This window comes from Microcaecilia unicolor, chromosome 10 (assembly GCF_901765095.1).
Source record: "Microcaecilia unicolor chromosome 10, aMicUni1.1, whole genome shotgun sequence".
Classification (NCBI taxonomy): Eukaryota; Metazoa; Chordata; class Amphibia; order Gymnophiona; family Siphonopidae; genus Microcaecilia; species Microcaecilia unicolor.
The window spans coordinates 185,825,696-185,847,939 of record NC_044040.1 but is presented as its reverse complement, the minus strand read 5'-3'; the positions used below and the strand labels follow the sequence as shown (position 1 = coordinate 185,847,939).

At 42.6% G+C, this 22,244-nt stretch overlaps 1 protein-coding gene across 1 annotated transcript; it reads left to right on the top strand.

The window, feature by feature from the left end:
• Nucleotides 1-855: 855 nt before the first annotated feature.
• On the top strand, nt 856-18,420 carry SSR3 (signal sequence receptor subunit 3). Its single transcript, XM_030215949.1, has 5 exons — nt 856-1,070; nt 3,172-3,298; nt 7,820-7,918; nt 11,102-11,233; nt 18,276-18,420. The coding sequence occupies exons 1-5, from the start codon at nt 938-940 to the stop codon at nt 18,340-18,342; spliced, it is 558 nt and encodes a 185-aa protein (XP_030071809.1). The 5' UTR covers nt 856-937; the 3' UTR covers nt 18,343-18,420.
• The last annotated feature ends 3,824 nt before the right edge of the window (nt 18,421-22,244 follow it).

Here is a 22,244-nt window from a genome sequence, read left to right as displayed (position 1 = left end):
GCTGGGCAGACCTATACGGTCTGTGCCAGAGCCGGTGGTGGGAGGCAGGACTGGTGGTTGGGAGGCGGGGATAGTGCTGGGCAGACTTATACGGTCTGTGCCGGAACCAGTGGTGGGAGGCGGGGATAGTGCTGGGCAGACTTATACGGTCTGTGCCCTGAAAAGGGCAGGTACAAATCAAGGTAAGGTATACACAAAAAGTAGCACATATGAGTTTATCTTGTCGGGCAGACTGGATGGACCGTGCAGGTCTTTTTTTGCCGTCATCTACTATTTTACTATAATGAGATTCGCATGTACAACCTCCACTCCATGCAGATCTCTCTCATCAATATTCATTATGGGTTTCCAGAAACCCTGACTGGCTGGGGTATCTCCAGGACCAGGCTTGGGAACCACCATAGACTCAAAACCTCCAGCTCCTGAAAGAGTTCTTTCCTGGTCTGTGAACCAGAACGACCCCTAGTGATTAAAGCAGCGGGTCCAGTCACCAGTGGAGTAGGGATTCAAATTCCACTGGCACTCCTTGTGACCTTGGCCAAGTCACTAAGGCACCCTTTTACTAAAACACGTTAAGCTTCTACCAACCACCGCAGCTCCAATGAATAACCCTCACAGACAGTCATGTTCAAAGCTCCTTCCTGACACAAAATAGCTTATCTACCTCCACAGGAAATGACTTCTTGACTGACAGGCGCGGGCTCGTCCCTCCCTTTCCGGCGGGAATGCTGACAGGTCTTTAGCTAGGAGGTTGGGCTTTCGCACGCACTCCTGCCTCAAAAGCAATAAGCACGTACTGCGCATGCGTGCTCAGCCGGCCGCGTATTGCTTTGGGCAGGAACGTACTGCGCAGACTCCGGCAGGGAGCCCCTCCTCCCTCCTCCTTCCTTGCCGGCGTGTCTTTCTCTGGGTCGGTGAAGCGGTATCGGGTCCCGTTATGGCTCCGAAAGGCGGCAACAAGCAACAGTCCGAGGAGGATCTGCTGCTTCAGGACTTCAGCAGGAACTTGTCTGCCAAGTCGTCGGCTCTGTTCTTCGGGAACGCCTTCATCGTGTCTGCCATCCCCATCTGTAAGTGTATCTGCACCTGCGTGGGGGCCTTGGCCTTGCTGATGTGGCTTTAGCTCCTCAGACCGGGACCCCAGGGCACGAGCGTTCCGGTACCGAGTTCTGCGTCTGCTGGGCTCAGGGCTTGAGTCGGTTTCCGGTCTGGAGTAGTTTTTAAGTGACGTGGAAAAGCAAAGCCCCTGTAAGAACTGCTAAGGAGAGGTGGCGACGTGGCAAGTTCTGAGTGTAAATTGTTTTAGAAAAATGACTTCAATGGCTTCCGTTTGCAGCATCGCTTCTCTTATGCTACTTCTGCTCGTACAGCTTTTAGTGGATCTTTTACTTAATTCATGCGTTAAAGGTACACATTTCCCATGTGTCACACGCGTCAGTATATATATATAGGTCTAAATATTGGTTTCTGTATGAGCTTGTAAATAAGATGCTTTTGGAAATTGATGAGTTTTTGTAGTTAATGTATTCTGTTTTTGTCGAACACGTTTTAAGGACTTTTGGAGAAGAAGAGTAGCCTAATTGAGGGGCGGACTGACAACTAGGGAAGCCCGGTTTCAAATTCCCCTGCAGCTCCTTTTGATCTTGGACAAGTCACTTAACCCTCCATTGCCCTCCAGGGACAGAAAATACCTACTGAATGTAAACTGCTCCGTGTTCCGATAGCTTTGGGGCTTGCAGGCAGTATATAAGAGGTCGATGCCCTGGAATGCCTTCCGCACGGAGGTGGTGGAAACACAAAAACAGTGAAAGAATTCAAAAAGGTGTGGGATCAACACAGAGGATCCCTAATTAGAATGAGGGTTGTGTAAAAACAAAACTTAAATGGTTGCATGCCTATTGATGAGTTGAGTGGTACTTTAGTGTCAAGGCACTGGAGGCCATTAGTGCCAGACTAGCGCCCTTCGTTTGCCTGCATCCCAAGATTGGAAATGACTAGCACATGTAACAATGAGCTTGCTCGCTCTGAATGCTAATAGCATGCAAATGCATGCTAAACAGGGATATTAGTATCCCTTCCCAGTCTGTGTTCAGCGCACCAAACTAGAACACTTCTACCGCTGTAAACTCTACACCAACTCTGAGCTGCTGTTAGGTTTTACAGAGGAATGGGGAGCCCTGGCCCAGCATGCTAGCAGCCCCCACATCTCCCCCAACAGATGACCCAAAACCAAGAGCTCCCCACCGCAGAAGCCCTGACCCCCAACCCTGACACAAGGACACGGGGAGCTCCCCAACCCCCCTCAGATCCCTCCAAAAAGCTCTGGTGGCCCAGTAGGCCACCAACCAAGGGGCTGCTATACCCCCCGTGGTATAGCAGCCCCTTCTCCCCCCCCCCCCCAATACCTCTGCAATGGAGGAGGGAGTAGCACACTTCCTCCTCTTCCAGCGCCGCCTTCAAAATGGTGGTGCCCTGCCCAGTATAAGGGAGTGCTGCCATCGTGGAGGTATAGGGGGAGAGGGGGGTCACTGGACCACCGGGTGAGGGGGGTTGGGTTTGCCACCCACTGAACCACCAGGGCTTTTTTGGGGGATATTAGGGGGGGCTGGAGATCGGTGGATATCCAGCCCCCTGTGCCCTTGTGTCGGGGGGGAGGGGGGCGTCTGCCAGACCTCCAACCCCTGTGTTGCTGTTGAGGGGGGGCTTGGGGTAGCAGTAGGCCACCAAGGCCAAAAGGATGGCGGAGATCCAGGGGTCCCAAGGACCTCCATCTCCTGCATTTTGACAGGTCTGGGCTTTTGACAGCCCAGACTTGTCAAACTAGTGTGGGAGGCTCAGGCATAATCCTCCCGCAGTTTCCCTATGATCAGAGCTAATAGCATGCCTAAATTTGCATGTTATTAGCTCTGATCATGGGGACATTATTTTAGAGCGCTGTTTGGAACAGCGCGGGGCTTCTGATCATCTGCACCTAAGGCCAGTGTAGACAGTGCTGGGCAAACTTCTGTGCTCTGTGTCCTGAAAATGGCAAAAAAAAAAAAAAAATCTGAATCAAATAGTGTTTATTCATGAATTGATAGTGTGCTGTGGTCACGTTGGATGGACTGTTTAGGTCTTTATCTGCCATCATTTAGTATGTTATGTTAAATCAGAATATTTTTATTTTCACAGGGCTATATTGGAGGATATGGCACATGGACCTTGTCCAGTCTGCAGTTCTTTACAGCGTAATGACCCTTGTCAGCACATATCTTGTAGCCTTTGCTTATAAGAATGTCAAGTTTGTTCTCAAGCACAAGTAAGTATATTTTTCACTGATATGATTGAAACTATCTAGATGTGGATCTCTAGTAATTAAGCATATTGAACTAAATTCTGTATATGGTGCCGAATAAATTGGCACACAAAAAAACCCCGCTATTCTATTACCTGCGCCTGGACGTGTGACTAAATCTAGGCGTGGCCATTGTTTAACAAGCCAATCTGGCTGCACTGCCAAATTTGTATGCACAACGTTAGTCACCATTTATAGAATCTAGGGGATTGTGCACTGGACTTTGTAAATGCATTTTTAGCTTTACGTTGTCTTTGAGGAATTAAGGGCTCCTTTTAGAAAGCCGCAGTAGTGATTCCTCCCACGCAGCAAATGCGACAAAGCCCATAGCTATACCCATAGCAGTGCCAAATTATTGCTTCAGAGGATAGCAAACCTTCCTTGACTTGTGCTACTCCACTCATCTCAGCCTTACTGAGCACTTTGAAGACCTCTGTAGTCCTTGAAGTAGCAGTATGTCGTAGAAAGTAGTAATGAGAGACGAATGCTGTAAGATTTTTTTTTTTTTTTAAGTATTTTGATATAAAAATAAGGAAAGTCTTTTTAAGCCAGTGATAGAATGCAAGTTTTTTGAAAAATACTTACCTGTATATGTCTGAGGCTTTTTCCTTCCTAATATATATAGATAGTTTTTGCCTAATAAGAAAAGTACTGAACACAGATTTAGTGATTTGTGGTTAGTTAGATTACTTCACTCCTCATTTGGTGATTGAGTTATGTATTACATTTGTATCCCACATTTTCCCACCTATTTGTAGGCTCAGTGTGGCTTACATAGTACCGGAGAGGCGTTTGCAGACTCCGGTGTGAACAAATACAAAGTGGTGTTGTGGTAAGATAAGAGTTCATGTGGCACTGCCACATTGGGGAATTGTACAACGGAAGAGTTGTGTTGTACTATTATAGCTATGAAATATGTTGTCACGCCCGCCATAGAGCTGGTGTAAGTACTCATGTTTAAAATGAGATATGCACAGGAAGCAGGTGAAATCTTGGCTCTTTAACCAGGCCTTTAATGGCAGAAGTAACTAACTTGTTAGGCTCCCTTGCTGTCAAACACAAGGAGTGGCAAGGGCTGCACATGCTACAGCAGGGACATGTTTATGCACTCCTACCCTAGCTGAGATCATATTTAATCACCCATCCAGCTCATTTTCGAAAAGAGATCTCCAGCGATCTCCCGACACAAATCGGAAGATGACCGGCGATCTCCTGAAACCAGCCAAATCGGTATAATCGAAAGCCGATTTTGGCCGGCTTCAACTGTTTTCCGTCGTGGAGCTGGTGAAATTTCAAGGGGGCGTGTCGGTAGGGTAGTGAAGGCAGGACGGGAGCGTGCTCACGAGATGGCCGGCTTTCGCCCGATAATGGAAAAAAGAAAGCCGGCCTTGACGAGCATTTCGCCGGTTTTACTTGGTCCCTTTTTTTTTCCACGACCAAGCTTTAAAAAGGGGCCCCAACTGACCAGATGACCACCGGAGGGAATCGGGGATGACCTTCCCTTACTCCCCCAGTGGTCACTAACCCCCTCCCACCCAAAAAGTGCTTGTCAGGGACGTCCTAAATCAAAACTATTTTTGCTCAGCTTTTTCAGTAGTACCAGTGGGATTTGAAACGGCCACCTCTGTATTACAAGACCGGTGCTCTAACCACTTGGCCACAGCTCCACTTACTTGGATGGTCCTCTCTTTTGATTATGTCCCTTCAGGTCTCTCTCAGCCAATCACAGCGCATTTAGCTGTCTGTGATTGGCTGAGAGAGACCCCTGTCTGTTATTGGCTGAGAGAGACCCGAAGGGGCATAATCAAAAGGGAGGGACATCCAAGTAAGTGGAGCTGTGACCAAGTGGTTAGAGCACCCGTCTTGTAATCCAGAGGTGGCCGGTTCAAATCCCACTGGTACTACTGAAAAAGCCCTCCCTGACGAGTACTTGGATTTTCTTTTCCACTTAAACCCGGCGATCTCAACATTTGATCTAAATGTTGAGGTTTAGCCGGCCCCAACCGTATTATCGAAAGAAAAGATGGCTGGCCATCTTTTTCGATAATACGGTTGGCACCACCCCTTTGCACAGCCGGCCCCGAAGATGGCCGGCCATATACATGGCCGGCTCCGTTCGATTATGCTCCTCCATGTGACCTCGTGCAACTTTCTTTAAATTAGTCTTTTTTTGAACTCATCTTACTCTCTTACGTCTCTGTATGTTCCATCTTTGCTTATACTGTACACTGTCCGTTTAAAATGTCTCTATGTATTGTGTTAACATAGTAAGCAGTATACTATGCCTCACTTTGCATTATTTGAATATTTGTACTGCTGTAATTGGCTAGTGTTTGTGTGACTTATTCTTGCTGAGTGAATTCATCAAAAAGGCAGTCGATAAATCCTAATAAATAACTTATGCATATAGGACTAGATTCTATATTTCACACCTAAAAAATCAGTGCCAAAACGGAATAAGCCTTGGCGTATTCTATAAAGTACATCTAAATCTAGGCATACTTTATAGAATGAGCCTAAATTTCTGCATGGTATATAGAATACGCCGAGTTCCCGTCCATGTGACTAAATATAGTTGCGGGCAGCTACGCGTGTCATAAATGCCAGCGCCTAAATTACGCACATAGTGTATTCTATAACATGCATAGATTTCAGAAATGCCATGGCCATGCCCCCTTTCAGCTGTGTGTCTTAGAATTTATGCACCTCACGTTACAGACTACGTTTAGACTGTTCTGCATGTAAATTCTAATTAATGCCAATTAGTGTCAATTGCTTTAGTGGCAATTATTGGCACTGATTGGCTTGTTAAGTAATTAAGTTGCGCATGCAAATCCAGACTATGACTGGATTTGCATGCGCCGCTTAGGTCGCACTATATAGAATCCGGGGGATAACTTTTTTTAACGGTCCTTTTACTAAGCTGCAGTAAGTGCCAGCGCACACTTACGGCAGCTTAAAATGGCTGACCATAGGATGCACTCAGGCTTCCTGTGGTAAATGTCAAATCAGCGCACACGAAAAAATTTTTTTTTTGTTTCCCATGGAAGGGACAGAGAGTGGACATTTCTGCGCTAATCAGCACAACTGCATTACCGTGCACCAACTGATGCAGGATTAGCACGTGAGCCCTTACCGCCTACAAAAATAGGTATCGGTTAAGTGTTCACGTGCTAACTTTTTGAAATGGCTGCGTGCCAATGGCAAGATTAGCTGGTGGCCATTAATAGGAATAATGGAAAATTGACTTTTCTGGCTGCAGTAAAACATGGTCTTAGCCCATGGGGGAAAACCCACATACGGGCGCGCTAAGGCCATGTTTTATTGCAGCTTTGTAAAAGGACCCCTTATTCTATACGCTATCTTGGCATTTAGGCATGAGCATGTACACCAGCTCTCCAGTGTATTCTGTAAGTTACATATGCAAGTGAGCTCCACCTATGCTGCTCCCAGATTTTGCCTCTGTGCCAAATATGCTCCATGTAAGATATGCCAGAAATTAACCTAAGCGCTTTTCTGTAAATATTCGCTTCTACACATATATGTGCGTAAAGTTAGCACCCACTGCATAGAATCACTCCCATAATGTTTGAGTTGAGAATGGTTGTCAAGAGGTGTAGAAAGTGATTTTCTTTTACCTTCTATTACCAGAGATAATGTTGGTAATTCTTGATGCCCTTAGGCTGTTTCATGCACAATGTAGGGAAGACATTGATCAGGCTATGCTTTCACTTGAAATGATTGCTTAAAAGGTGGAAACCACATAGGAGGTGGATATTTGAATGATAGTCTATAATTTACGTCATAACAACATAGAATGCAGTTCATTTATGGTGAAATTAAAAATTCATGTTTTTGATGGTCAGCAAGTCAAGTCACATTTGTGATTTAACACTGCTCATCTCTAGTCTGAAATAGTGATGTTAGTTTTCTATCTTTGCTTCATAAAATACCATAAAGGTAAAACTAGTAATATAAATGGCTGCTTTTCCTGGTATTTGAAATTCAAAGCTCTTTGATAGATGCTTTGTTCTTTAATTATGCTATTCCTTTATCAGTTAACATGAACAGGAGTTTAATTACTATTCATAAATTGAAATACTAGGCAGGAGGAAGTAGCCTAGTGATTAGAACAGGAGGCTGAAAACCAGGGAAGCTGAGATTCAAATCTGTTTCTGCTGCTGGCAGTCTTGCGACCTTGAGCAGATCATTTTCTCTCCTAATGCCTCAGGTACTCAGATTATAAGCTCTTTCACAACTGTGCAGTGCTGTATGTTTCTTATATTGTTATAGTTTTCTATTTATAACAACTGTCTTAAGGCACTTCTTTTTCTATGTGTACATCCCTAATGGAAAATAATTCTAAAACGAAAATATAAAAGTGATTTAATTCCAGTCTAATGTGAAATGAAACTATGTTTTTTTTTGTTTGTTTGTTTGTTTTTGCTTAACATTATACATTTGATCTTTTAACTTTAAACACAGGGTAGCCCAGAAGAGGGAAGATGCAGTTTCCAAAGAAGTTACTCGCAAACTTTCTGAAGCAGACAACAGGAAGATGTCTCGAAAAGAGAAAGATGAAAGGTAACCTTTTATTGTGTTTTAATATTATAATGCCAGCTGAGGCCTGTGTAAACTTGGTGGAAGATATTTGATATGTATAATCTCTATGTTCTGCTCTTCATGTGGAGACAGATCATCCTACAATCAAACAAAAAGGCAAGAAAGAAATACCCCTTAACACTATTTTATATCCCATCCCATTGAAATAAGGAGCCATTCGCTAGGGCTCGCTCTTGAGCCATGCAGTCATGGTCCCTGAATCCAGTTACAGAGTAAATTATGGCAGATAAAGACCTGCATGGTCTATCCAGTCTGCCCAACAAAGGTGAAGCTGCACCTACCACTCTGTGCAGGTTATAGTCATTCATGCTTAAATACTGGTTGGCAACTTGGGTAGTTAAATATGATGTAATCTTGGGACAATCTTTTATAACCAAAAGTGTTGCTAACAGTAGGTATTTAACTTGCAAACCTTAACATTAAGATGTTTTCTTCTCCCCCTTGATATGCATAGCACCCTCACTTGTAGCATATGATAAATTGATACGTAATATGCACATTTGATCTTCATCTGTCTTGTCATTTGCGACACACAGACCCTAGAAGTCTGTCCGGTGCTGGCCTTAGTTCCCAGTTACTGTTGTCCAGCATAATACCTCAACAACTGTGTTTTATTTCCATTCTTCTACTTATTCCATGCATTTTTTAATTCCTTCACTGTTCCACGATGACTGAGTTTTCTTCTCAGGACTTTCACATCTCTGGCTCAGGAAGTGGAAGATCCAACCCACGTCCTTTGCATAGCAGTATGTTTATGCTAATAGTTATAACTTTTTATAGCAATTTATATTCTTACATTTAATGATATCCACTGGTTAAGTAATTATTGTTCATTATTTATTTATTTTTGTAGTATTATACGTTTAAAATGTTTTTTTTATATGTGCTTTTCAAATATACCTTTCAAGACAATTTTTGTATATGTTTTAAAGGCACTTTATCTATATGTTTTTATTTATTTATTTATTTATTTATAAGTTTTACAAACAATTATTCAAGATACAACTTGAAGGATAGTATTATATCACAGAAAAAAAAAAACAAATCAGAATCATTATTCAAAAGGTAAATATTTTCTGATACAATACTCAAGTCCTAACAATAAGGGAGATCCAAGATCCTAATTTATGAGGAGATTCAGGAAATACAAAATAGGAAATCAAGTACTTGTGAAGAGAATGCTAACTTTCTTTAAAGCTACTAGATATTCTTTTAGACGCAATGAAGGCCGATAGCTGAGAAGGATCTAAAAAGACATACTTAGCAGAGTCAATCCTAACAATACATTTGCATGGATATCTCAGAAAGAAAACACCTCCCAACTGTTGAATTGCTGGTCTCATAATAAGGAACTGTTTTCGCTTACGTTGGGTTTCTCTAGAGAGATCAGGGAACAAGGAAATTTTTAAACCCAAAAACAGGGTTTCCCTATGCTTAAAAAACATTGAGAACAACCACTGTTTATCATGTGGTAAAGCCACAGTTGCCACCAAAGTGGCCGCTGTGGCTGATTCAGTGTCTGATGTCTCTAGAAATTGTGACAAATTTTCAAGTCTCTGTTCCTGTTGGTTTTGCTGAATAACTTGTTTATTGGGTAGATAATAAACTTTAGTAAAAGGTGGAATATTATCCTGCGGGATTCCCAAGTTTTCCCGCAAATATCTTTTCAGCATATCATATGGTTGAATCATTTGAACTCTTGGGAAATTTACAAATCGCAAGTTGAGGTTTCTCATATGATTCTCATATGTTTCAACTTTCAATCTTAAATTAGAAATATCTTTAACCATAGTCATTTGAAGATTTTCAGTCTTTTTTGACTCTAGTTCTACTTTATCCATGCGAGTTACCAAAGCTTGCTGAGAATTATCAACTTCTTCCACTTTTTGCTCTAAAGATTTTAATTTCTGAGCCCCTTTAGTTGTTTGGGAAATAAATACTTTCCCCAGCTGGGACATTAACTCCCAAAGGGAGTCCAAAGTTACCTCTGTTGGTTTGTTGGTTAACTCTGCTGGGAATATGTCCTCCTGCTCCTCCTCTAGCTCTCTTCCATCGTCTCTTTCCCCTGTTACTTCAGTCGATCCAGCTCGTCCGCTCTCATCAAGATGAAATCGATTCCCCAGAGCAAACGGGGTCGTAGCGCGTTCTTGCGTCGGCCCCTGCTCTCCTTGGAGCGGTGAGCTTGTGATCGGCGGTTGCGGGGGCGGAGCTCTATGGTCGGGGCTCAAAGTTGTATCCAGCCCGAGGGACGCCGTCGACTCCTCCAAAATAGCAGCGCCCATCAAGGGTCCACTCCCGACCTGTACCGCAGTCCCCTGCAGGCTCAAGAACCGGTCCATCGGTCCAGGAATCGAGGGAGGTAATGGGGTAGTTCGGGCAGTACATTTCCCTCTCCGTTTAGGCATGTTGGTAGAAGGAATCTGAGCGTGCAGCTAGTCACAAGTGCTTAGCGGCCATCTTGGATCTTATCTATATGTTTTATATCTCACTTTTTTTTTGTATATTTAGGTTTGTTTTTATTGTAGACTCCTAAGGCACGGTGTCAAGTCACTTGAGAGTTGTTTTTACCATTGCTACAAAAGAATTCCATTTTAAATTTAGTTTATTTATCCCATCGTCAGTTTGAGTCTTCTTCTGCTGTTTGGTGCCTTGCCAGTACCATTACTAGGCCATTGGGACAGCCCCACTTAACGCTACTTTTGTTCATTTATCGTTCTGTTGAGGTGCAGGTTGAAAGTGTGCAATTATGGAATACACTTCTGTTAAAATTGCATGAGATATATCCTTTATTACAGTTTGAAGCACCTGAAAGCCCATTTATTTGTGCAGGCCTTTGATTAATAGGTGCCTTGTCTGGTGGCGCATGCTGCAGCTTTCAAGTTTAATTTGCAGGAGATTTTACATTTGTTAGTCTTGTGTTTTGATGCTGCCTAGAATTATAGGATAGAGTGGGTTATAAATATTTTAAATACATAAAACAGAGACCATTTATTTTGCAATTTTCTTATGTCTTCAAACCCATGTTTCAGGGAATTTAACACTTCTAAATTATGCATATTCAGCAAAATTTTAAGAATGAACACAGAGAGTAAGCAGTTTGCAAGTGTGAAATGTAATAAATTAAATTTAAATATTTATACGCAGAATTCTGTGGAAGAAAAATGAAGTCGCCGACTATGAAGCCACAACGTTTTCCATCTTCTACAACAACGCACTATTTCTGGTCTTGGTTATCATTGCTTCATTCTTCCTGCTGAAGAACTTCAATCCCACTGTGTATCCTTCAAAGAGTTTTTAACTTTGGGAATACCTTATATGAGACGAATGAAGTAGTGGCAGTAGGTAGTTGAGACGTCATATTGAAAATGCCCCTTTTTGTATACTTGAGTCCGACTTTGGACGTTTTGCACAAAACGCCCAAAATCCAAATAGGCAAGAAGGTCATTTTTGAAAAAAGGAAAACCTCTATCTTTTTTTTTAAAAGACCATTTTAAACAAGATTTTGTGCTTTGTACGGGTTTTTTTTTTTAAACCATTAAAAAAAAAAAAAGTCCAAGAGAAAAAAAAACCCTAGAAAATCAAGTCATTGGGATGTAGGCAGGGCCATCATTTTTAGTCGACTGGCCCCCCAGACATCCCAGGAGAGCAGTGGGGCACCCTAGGGAGCACTGCAGTGGAAATAAATACTCCCAGGTACATATCTCACTGATGCTCCCTTATCTTGTCTGCTGAGTCCCCCTCCTGCCCAAGACCCACTGCCCTCAACTGTACACCACTATAATAGCCCTTATGGTTGGAGGGGGCACCTATATGTGGGTACAGTGGGTTTCTGGTGAGTTTTGGAGGGCTCACAGTTTCCGCTACAAGTGTACCAGGTAGGAGGAGATATGGGCCTGGGTCCACTTGTCTACAGTGCATTGCACCCACCACTGCACTACTCTAGGGACCTGCATGCTTCTTTAATGGACCTGGCTATAACATCTGAGGCTGGTAAGTAATGTATTTAATCACATTTTTTTTTTGGGGGGGGGGGGGGGTCAGGGACCACTGAGTAAGGGTGGGGGTACATAAGTACATAAGTACATAAGTAGTGCCATACTGGGAAAGACCAAAGGTCCATCTAGCCCAGCATCCTGTCACCGACAGTGGCCAATCCAGGTCAAGGGCACCTGGCACGCTCCCCAAACGTAAAAACATTCCAGACAAGTTATACCTAAAAATGAGGAATTTTTCCAGTCCATTTAATAGCGGTCTATGGACTTGTCCTTTAGGAATCTATCTAACCCCTTTTTAAACTCCGTCAAGCTAACCGCCCGTACCACGTTCTCCGGCAATGAATTCCAGAGTCTAATTACACGTTGGGTGAAGAAAAATTTTCTCCGATTCGTTTTAAATTTACCACACTGTAGCTTCAACTCATGCCCTCTAGTCCTAGTATTTTTGGATAGCGTGAACAGTCGCTTCACATCCACCCGATCCATTCCACTCATTATTTTATACACTTCTATCATATCTCCCCTCAGCCGTCTCTTCTCCAAGCTGAAAAGCCCTAGCCTTCTCAGCCTCTCTTCATAGGAAAGTCGTCCCATCCCCACTATCATTTTCGTCGCCCTTCGCTGTACCTTTTCCAATTCTACTATATCTTTTTTGAGATACGGAGACCAGTACTGAACACAATACTCCAGGTGCGGTCGCACCATGGAGCGATACAACGGCATTATAACATCCGCACACCTGGACTCCATACCCTTCTTAATAACACCCAACATTCTATTCGCTTTCCTAGCCGCAGCAGCACACTGAGCAGAAGGTTTCAGCGTATCATCGACGACGACACCCAGATCCCTTTCTTGATCCGTAACTCCTAACGCGGAACCTTGCAAGACGTAGCTATAATTCGGGTTCCTCTTACCCACATGCATCACTTTGCACTTGTCAACATTGAACTTCATCTGCCACTTGCACGCCCATTCTCCCAGTCTCGCAAGGTCCTCCTGTAATCGTTCACATTCCTCCTGCGACTTGACGACCCTGAATAATTTTGTGTCATCGGCGAATTTAATTACCTCACTAGTTATTCCCATCTCTAGGTCATTTATAAATACATTAAAAAGCAACGGACCCAGCACAGACCCCTGCGGGACCCCACTAACTACCCTCCTCCACTGAGAATACTGGCCACGCAATCCTACTCTCTGCTTCCTATCTTTCAACCAGTTCTTAATCCATAATAATACCCTACCTCCGATTCCATGACTCTGCAATTTCTTCAGGAGTCTTTCGTGCGGCACTTTGTCAAACGCCTTCTGAAAATCCAGATATACAATATCAACCGGCTCCCCATTGTCCACATGTTTGCTTACCCCCTCAAAAAAAATGCATTAGATTGGTGAGGCAAGACTTCCCTTCACTAAATCCGTGCTGACTTTGTCTCATCAGTCCATGTTTTGTATATGCTCTGCAATTTTATTCTTAATAATAGCCTCCACCATCTTGCCCGGCACCGACGTCAGACTCACCGGTCTATAATTTCCCGGATCTCCTCTGGAACCTTTCTTAAAAATCGGAGTAACATTGGCTACCCTCCAGTCTTCCGGTATTACACTCGATTTTAGGGACAGATTGCATATTTCTAACAGTAGCTCCGCAAGTTCATTTTTTAGTTCTATTAATACTCTGGGATGAATACCATCAGGTCCCGGTGATTTACTACTCTTCAGCTTGCTGAACTGACCCATTACATCCTCCAAGGTTACAGAGAATTTGTTTAGTTTCTCCGACTCCCCCGCTTCAAATATTCTTTCCGGCACCGGTGTCCCCCCCAAATCCTCCTCGGTGAAGACCGAAGCAAAGAATTCATTTAATTTCTCCGCTACGGCTTTGTCCTCCTTGATCGCCCCTTTAACACCATTTTCGTCCAGCGGCCCAACCGACTCTTTGGCCGGTTTCCTGCTTTTAATGTATCTAAAAAGTTTTTACTATGTATTTTTGCTTCCAACGCTAATTTCTTCTCAAAGTCCTTTTTTGCCCTCCTTATCTCCGCTTTGCATTTGGCTTGGCATTCCTTATGATCTATCCTGTTACTTTCAGTTGGTTCTCTTCTCCACTTTCTGAAGGATTGTTTTTTGGCTCTAATGATTTCCTTTATCTTACTGTTTAGCCACGCCGGCTGACGTTTAGTCTTTTTTCCCTTTTTTCTAATACGTGGAATATATTTGTCCTGAACCTCCAGGATGGTGTTTTTAAACAGCATCCACGCCTGATGCAAGTTTTTACTCTGCGAGCTGCTCCTTTCAGTCTTTTTTTCACCATTTTTCTAATTTTGTCGTAATCACCTTTTCTATAGTTAAGCGCTAGCGTACTTGATTTCCTAGTTTCACTTCCTTCAATGCCAATATCAAAACCGATCATATTATGATCACTGTTATCAAGCGGCCCTCGTATCGTTACCCCCTGCACTAGATCATGAGCACCACTAAGGACTAAGTCTAGTATTTTTCCTTCTCTTGTCGGCTCCTGAACTAGCTGTTCCATGAAGCTGTCCTTGATTTCATCAAGAAATCTTATGTCCCTTGCGTGTACAGATGTTACATTACCCCAGTCTATATGCGGGTAATTGAAATCCCCCATTATTATTGTGTTGCCCAGTTTGTTTGCGTCCCTGATTTCCTTTAACATTTCCGCATCCGTCTGTTCGTCCTGGCCAGGCGGACGGTAGTACACTCCTATCACTATCCTTTTCCCCTTTGCACATGGAATTTCAATCCACAGTGATTCCAAGGAGTGTTTTGCTTCCTGCAGAATTTTCAATCTATTTGATTCAAGGCTCTCGTTAATATACAATGCTACCCCTCCACCAATCCGATTCACCCTATCACTACGATATAATTTGTACCCCGGTATGACAGTGTCCCACTGGTTATCCTCCTTCCACCAGGTCTCAGAGATGCCTATTATATCTAATTTTTCATTTAGTGCAATATATTCTAACTCCCCCATCTTATTTCTTAGGCTCCTGGCATTCGCATATAGACATTTCAAACTATGTTTGTTGTTCCTAAGTACATCATGCTTAGTACTTGACAGTATTAATTGGCAATCTTTTGTCTGATTTTTATTGTTATTTAAAGATACCCGATCTACTACAATCTCTTTTGCAACCTCACTATCAGGATACTCTATCTTCCCTGTTATGGTGATATCTTTGAAAGATACCTTATCCCGAACCATGCTCTTTTGAGCGACTGTCGGCCTTCCCCCCATTTCTAGTAATCCCTGATTCCCTCCAGTGGCAGATGACGTTTAATATGAGCAAATGTAAAGTGATGCATGTGGGAAGATGAACCCTAACTATAGTTACCTGGTGCAAGGTTCCACATTAGGAGTCACCGACCAGGAAAGGGATCTAGGTGTCATCGTTGATACGTTGAAACCCTCTGCTCAGTGTGCGGCAGTGGCTAAGAGAGCAAATAGAATGTTAGGTATTATTAGGAAAGGAATGGAAGACAAAAACGAGGACATTATAATTAGAGAATGACACGGGGACAAATTTCTGCGAATTTCTAGAACGGCCTCCTGGTGGAGATGAAAACTATCTGAATTCAAGAAAGCTTGGGACAAGTACATGAAATCTCTAAGGGAGAGGAAGGGATAGTAGATGGCATAGATAAGCAGACCGAATAAGTCAAGGGTGGGCAACCCAGTTGGGGTTTCAGGATTTCCCCCAACGAATATGCATGAAATCTGTTTGCATGCACTGCCTCCATTGTATGTAAATATATCTCATGCATATTCATTGGGGAAATTCCTGCTTGCACTGAAAATTATTTGGTTGTAAATATAAATCTCTTCTTATACCTCCTAATTGGGTAGAAATGATTAATGTGCCCAAGGCTTGTGCTCGCCAAATTGAAGTGCTAGCATTGTAGAGATACAAGCTATAACTGGCAAAAGAGCAGCATACATATACAAAAGTTGTGTACACATTTTCCCTTAGAAAGTTTAGTTTCCCTCAGAAAATTACCCCTAAGAACTACATGCACACATTTCCCAGTTCACTTTACTTGCATATGAACACATTTTGAAGTACATGCATACAAACCTTGCCCCTGGGAACGCTGCCACTTAGGAGTACATTAACCTTATGGCTGCCATTTTTGAAGCCCTATTCACATTTAGATGTTCCTGTCCTAATGTATGTATGTCCAGGGCCAGTGTTATAAAGCTGGAATATACACATCAAATACTAGCATGTTTTTTTTTTTTTTTTGGGGGGGGGGGGCCTAGGGCAGAGCTAAAAGTAAACGTGTATTTCCTGTTTCACAAGGACCTATGTCCATATAGATTGACCTTGGGATTTACACCTGCTCACAGGGATGTCCTAGGTTGCATAAGTGCCTGTATTGAGTGGTGCTCCACTGGATGGGTTAGGGGAGGTTGCCCCCTTAATCCCACAGTGGTTTATATTCCCTTGCCCCCATCCCAAAAGCAAAGCTAGCAAGGGATAAGAGGTTCTGTGAAAGCTTTGGGGGAAAAATGTGCATGCTTCTAAAATGGCCAAGGTAAATGTGTATTCCAGCACATGCATGTGTCATGTTGCTGTTTTATGTGCCTCTGATCTCGTTATTTTAGATGTGTATGTTTATAAATTGGATGCTCCTGCAGCATGTAACCAGTGCGTAAAACATCCAGTCCTCAGTATATTTTAGAACAGGTTCCGTTTGCAGATCCTGTTCTAAAATACTATTGGAGCTTAAGACATTCCGACTTGGACTTCTGAATTCCAATTACTACTCCCTTTTCTAAACTCTGCCTCTGTGTGTAGGGGGTATATGTGCATCGGTTTATGCATATATACTCTGTATAATTTTAGAAAAAGCAATTTCTGTGCATAAAAAGCTGTTTTTCCCACAGTTACCCCGTAAGCATCCAAAGCCAAATTCCCTTTCCTCCTCCTCATTTCATCTCATAGTTTGTAATGGACACATGCTTGCCACACAGTTATTCTAAGTGGCAATGTTTAGGTTTTTATTTTTGTGTTTATATTAATGTCCCAGGCGTGTATGTATTTTATCATAATTTATTTAACTGGGATAATTGTCTCACCTTCTTGATCAAGTTCAGTGAATGAAACTACAGGGTATGTCTACTACAGGACACTTGGAAATGAGCTTTAGAGTGTGCTAACATGGGACTTGCATGCTAAGCCCATTTCTAGCATGCCCAGGATATAGGGCATTTTCAATGTGGTTTTATTTTTTTGTTGTTGTGCCCTAATATTTGCATTAGCACGCATTACCTGAAAAAATTTAATGAGGGAGCACTTATTGCTTTCTATTTAGGAGGCTGTAAGAGCTCGTGCGTTAAGCGAGTGTTAACTAGATAGCGTGCACTAATGCTATCTGTTTAAACCCTTCCCTGCAAAAAATAAATCTGAAAAAGTAACACACGCTAAACATTTACCTACTGTAAAACGCTTTAATGTGTCTTGTAGTAAGCATTTTCATGTACACTAACAGGTTAGGGCCCTTTTTACAAAGGCGTGTAAGGGCCCAAGCGTGTCCAGCGCACGCCAAATTGGCATTACCGCTCGGCTACTGCGTGCCTTGGCTGGTAATTCTGAATTTGGTGCGCACCAAAAATCATGCGGTAGAAATCATTTTCTATTTTCTACTGCATGGCGCTTATCTGGCGGTAAATGGCAGTGGGTTCATGCATGCCTACCACCCGGGTAGAGCGTAAGACCCTACCACTAAGTCAGTGGGTGATGTAAAGGTCTCAGGCCGAAAATGGGTGCACGCTGGTTTTTATTTTGACACGTCCATTTTCTGGGCCCTTTTTCCAGGACGCGGCAAAAACTTGCCCCATGCACCCAAAAGACGTGCTCGCATTGCCGCAGACCAGTTTTTGCTGCGGCTTAATAAAACTGCCCCTAAATCTGTATTGGAAACAAACAAAGCACATTGGAAGTTTTGCAACTGAGAGGAACACTGAATAAATCCTCCACGTTCTGGATTTCATGGCATCTTTGAGATGGTCATGCTCGGTGGTTTGTGATGGGGCTCATTTTCAAAGCACTTATACTTACAAAGTTCTATAAGTTACTATGGAACTCTGTAAGTGAAAGTGCTTGGAAAATATGCCTACATGTCTATTAATGAACTACGGTGGGGTTTTGCTGATTTTTGCCCCAGTGTGTTACACAGGTCCTGGTCTGGTATTCTATAGCAGTTAGTTTGCAGAAAGACATGGATGGGGGGAGGGGTTTGACCTAGAATGGCATTGTTTGGAGTTATTTTTCTTAACATTATTTCCACAGAAATTACATTCTGTCTATTGGTGTTTCATCTGGCCTGATAGCACTGCTCTCCACAGGTTCTAAATAGGACTAGTCAATTTTTTAATAAGTACTTTATGGGATTGAAATTCTCTCTTAATCTTTACAAGTAAGCTGTAAAAAAAAATTTTGGGGGGGGTGGGGGGGCTTTTTTTTTTTTTTGGCCTGTTACTGGGATTTTGTACTTATAAGACCAAAAGGAAATAAAATCTTATGTATTAAAAAGGACTCTGTATAGTTTCTAACTGCCTTCCCCAGTTGAATCATTATGGGCTTCTTTTACCAAACTGCGCTAGCGAAGCCCATTTGAAGTGAATGGGCTTTGTCAGCATTGCCGTGCTGGGAATCACTAGTGCGGTCTGGTAAAAGAGGCCTTAAATGAATCGGAGTAATTTATTTTCAGTCATGGTTAAGTTTACTTGCTTTATCTAGTAGCAGATGCAGAATATTGGAATTGATGCTCAAATCGTAAAGAAAATACAGTGCAATTATATCACTTGGCCTGATTTTGTATGAGTCCAGGTTTGGCTAACACTTCAATTTTCAGGATATATTAAACCACCTTTATGAAGAGATTCACCTAAGGCAGCGTAGCAGCTTGACATAAAACGTACAATTTTTATATTAGTGTAACAATAGCAAAATGATAAACATAAGCACAGATATATTTGGCTTCAGCAGTAACAACGTAATTCTCCAAGTAGAGAGTCCATATTTTATTACTCAGGAAAGACAGCCTCTCCCAAAAAGCTGCTGTGTTCCCTATTTAATAAAATTAGTTGCTTGAGTTGTCAGCAGCTGCTGAGTTTGCTATGTGGATGAAATGTCTGGGATAGTAATTTCAGCTTTCTGTGGAGTTTTTGAAGGGAGTTCTTTCAAGACAGGCACCTAGAGCAGACATGGAGGCTGTGCCATTCTTAAAAAATAATGATCAAGGGGATGGGACGACTTCCCTATAAGGAAAGGCTGAAGCGGCTAGGCCTCTTCAGTTTGGAAAAAAGACGGCTGAGGGGAGATATGATAGAGGTCTATAAAATAATGAGTGGAACGGGTAGACGTGAATCGTTTGTTTACTCTTTCCAAAAATACTAGGACTAGGGGGTATGCGATGAAGCTACAATGTAGTAAATTTAAAACAAATTGGAGAAAATGTTGCTTCACTCAATGTGTAGTTAAACTCTGGAATTCATTGCCAGAGAATGTGGTAAAGGCGATTAGCTTAGCGGAGTTTAGAAAAGGTCTGGACGGCATCCTAAAGGAAAAGTCCATAGACCATTATTAAATTGACTTGGGGAAAATGCTCTGCTTATTTCTGGGATAGCATCATAAAATGTATTGAACATTTTTGGGATCTTGCCAGTTATTTGTGACCTGGATTGGCCACTGTTGGAAACAGGATGCTGGGCTTGATGGACCTTTTGGCTTGTCCCAGTGTGGCAATACTTATGTATTTATCTTTGAAAGGGTTGCCATAAGCTTTGTTTAAAAAAGTTTTGAGTAAAAATAAACTTTTAGGAGTTGGTAAATGGCTATAAAGTGTTTTCTGAAAAACACGCTATTGACATCACCAATTTGTATGAAACTATTGCCAGATAAAAGGGATTTTTTTTTTGTGCTAAAATGCATTAAGTAGTTGTGAATTAGCATGGGCTGTTACCACATGAGCATGGTAAGTGTTACACAGTGCTATGACAGCATGTGCTAATTCACATGTTAACTGCATGCTGTGTTACGAGTGGGAACAGTATGTGGAAAGACAGCGAAGATGACATGAAAATGAGTGGACAACGCTCCAAATAATAAAACAGTTTATTAAAGGATAGTCAAGATTGAGACTCCACATAGCTGTGGAAAGCAGACTGCGGAGTACCTCAAGGATCACCGTTATCACCAATACTCTTCAACATAATGATGATCCCACTGGCCAAGTCCTTATCCTATCAAGGCCTCAACCTGTTCATCGATGCAGATGATGTCATAATTTACATTCCCTTCAAACACGATCTGACAGACATCGCCAACGAAATCAAGCTCAGTTTGAACACCATGGACTCGTGGGCAAATTCATTTCAACTGAACACTGAAAAAGCACACTGCCTCATCCTCTCATCCCAACACAATAAGTACAAACCCATAACTATAAACACCCCAGACAACACCCTATCTCAGCCTAAAAATACTCAGCGTTACAATCGACCGCAATCTTACACTTAAGAGCCAAGTAAACTCCACTACAAAGAAAATGTTCCACTCAATGTGGAAACTTAAACACGTAAAACCTTTCTTCCCGAGGGAAATATTTTGTAACCTAATACAATCAATGGTACTAAGCCATGCAGACTTCTGCAATGGAATCTATGCAGGTTGTAAAGAACTCACTAAGAAACTCCAGACCGCCCAAAACACAGCAGCCAGGCTGATATTCGGTAAAACATGTTTTGAAAGTGCCAAACCCCTCCGAGAAAAACTGCATTGGCTCCCAATCAAAGAACGTATTACCTTCAAAATCTGCACCCTGGTCCACAAGATTATCTACGGCAAAGTCCCAGGATACATGACAGACCTCATAGGTCTACCAACCAGGAACAGAACCAGATCATCACGAACATACCTAAACCTCCACTACCCAGACTGCAAAAGACTCAAATACAAAGCAACCTATGCATCCAGCTTCTCCTGTATAAGCACACAACTATGGAACACACTGCCAAAAGCTGTGAAAACAATCTACGACCATCTAAACGTCAGGAAATCACTAAAAAACAACCTGTTCAAAAAGGCATACCCTACCGATCCAACATAGCAAAACCAAAGATCGTATTGGACACTAAATAACCTTCCCTCTCTTCGACCCCCATTGTGCCTGAAACACACATACCTTATTCGACCGCAACGTCACCTTGTGTTTGTTCCTCTACCGGACTTGGCGAACGCCTTTACGGTACTATGTAAGCCACATTGAGCCTGCAAATAGGTGGGAAAATGTGGGATACAAGTGTAATAAATAAATAAATAGTCTTAATGTGCAATAAAGAACTTGTGAGTGCAGTAAGTCCAAAAACGTAATCATGCTTCAGTAGAGGGGGCTCCTAATTGACTAGGCTGTAGTGCACTGCTTTTCTTTCCAGCTATGTGGATTTTAAAACACTTTTTGATATTTGGCTGCTAAACATTTGACGTGAGGAAAGATTGGCTTGTCTTGCTCATTCGTCTTCATTGTATTGATTCCATTTCACACCCTACTTCAAATTCTGCCTGAGCTGTTGTTTTACAATGCTACACTTCGGTCCTTTTGGAGATGAAAAGATGTCCCTAGTGACAAATGGACCAGCAGGGAGAAACAAATTGAATACCTATTCTTGCCCCCCCCCCCCCCCAGATAAAGCGCTGCGTACGTCCAGTAGCGCTATAGAAATGATAAGTAGTAGTAGTAGATAATTTGCAAGTGATGTTCAAAGCTGTTTACCTGGTTAAATGGATCTGTCTGAAACTTGCTGCCCTCAGTTTAAAAGTACCTGCTGGCTTCCACGGTGTAGGGCCCAGTCGCTGGATTAAGGAGAGTTACTGAGGGTGGTTAAGGAAATCCACATAATTTTGTTTTTTTAAGTAGCATGTGTTATTTTCCTTTAAATTTTGCTTACACAGAACAGGGGCGTAGCCAGACACCGAATTTTGGGTGGGCCTGGGCCCAAGATGGGTTGGCAGAAGAACCCCACACCATCCCACAGGTGATTTGGTCTTGCCTGCACGCCATATATTCTCTCAAACATCTCCCCTCTCCCACATACCTTTTAAATAGCAGATTTTCACTGGCAGCGAGCAGCAACTAATACACAATGCTCATGTTGGCCCCACAGCCTTCTCACTGATGCAACTTCCTGTTTCCGCATAGGCGGGAATAAGGCTGTGGGGCCGGAGTGAGCAGTATGTAGCAGTCGCTGCTTGCTGCAG

Excerpts from the sequence above, each read along its gene's own strand:
- SSR3 (XM_030215949.1), top strand. The coding sequence starts at position 938 with ATGGCTCCGAAAGGCGGCAACAAGCAACAGTCCGAGGAGGATCTGCTG. Across the intron at positions 3,299-7,819 it reads AAGTTTGTTCTCAAGCACAA|GGTAGCCCAGAAGAGGGAAG; the intron begins GTAAGTATATTT and ends CTTTAAACACAG. Across the intron at positions 7,919-11,101 it reads CGAAAAGAGAAAGATGAAAG|AATTCTGTGGAAGAAAAATG; the intron begins GTAACCTTTTAT and ends ATTTATACGCAG.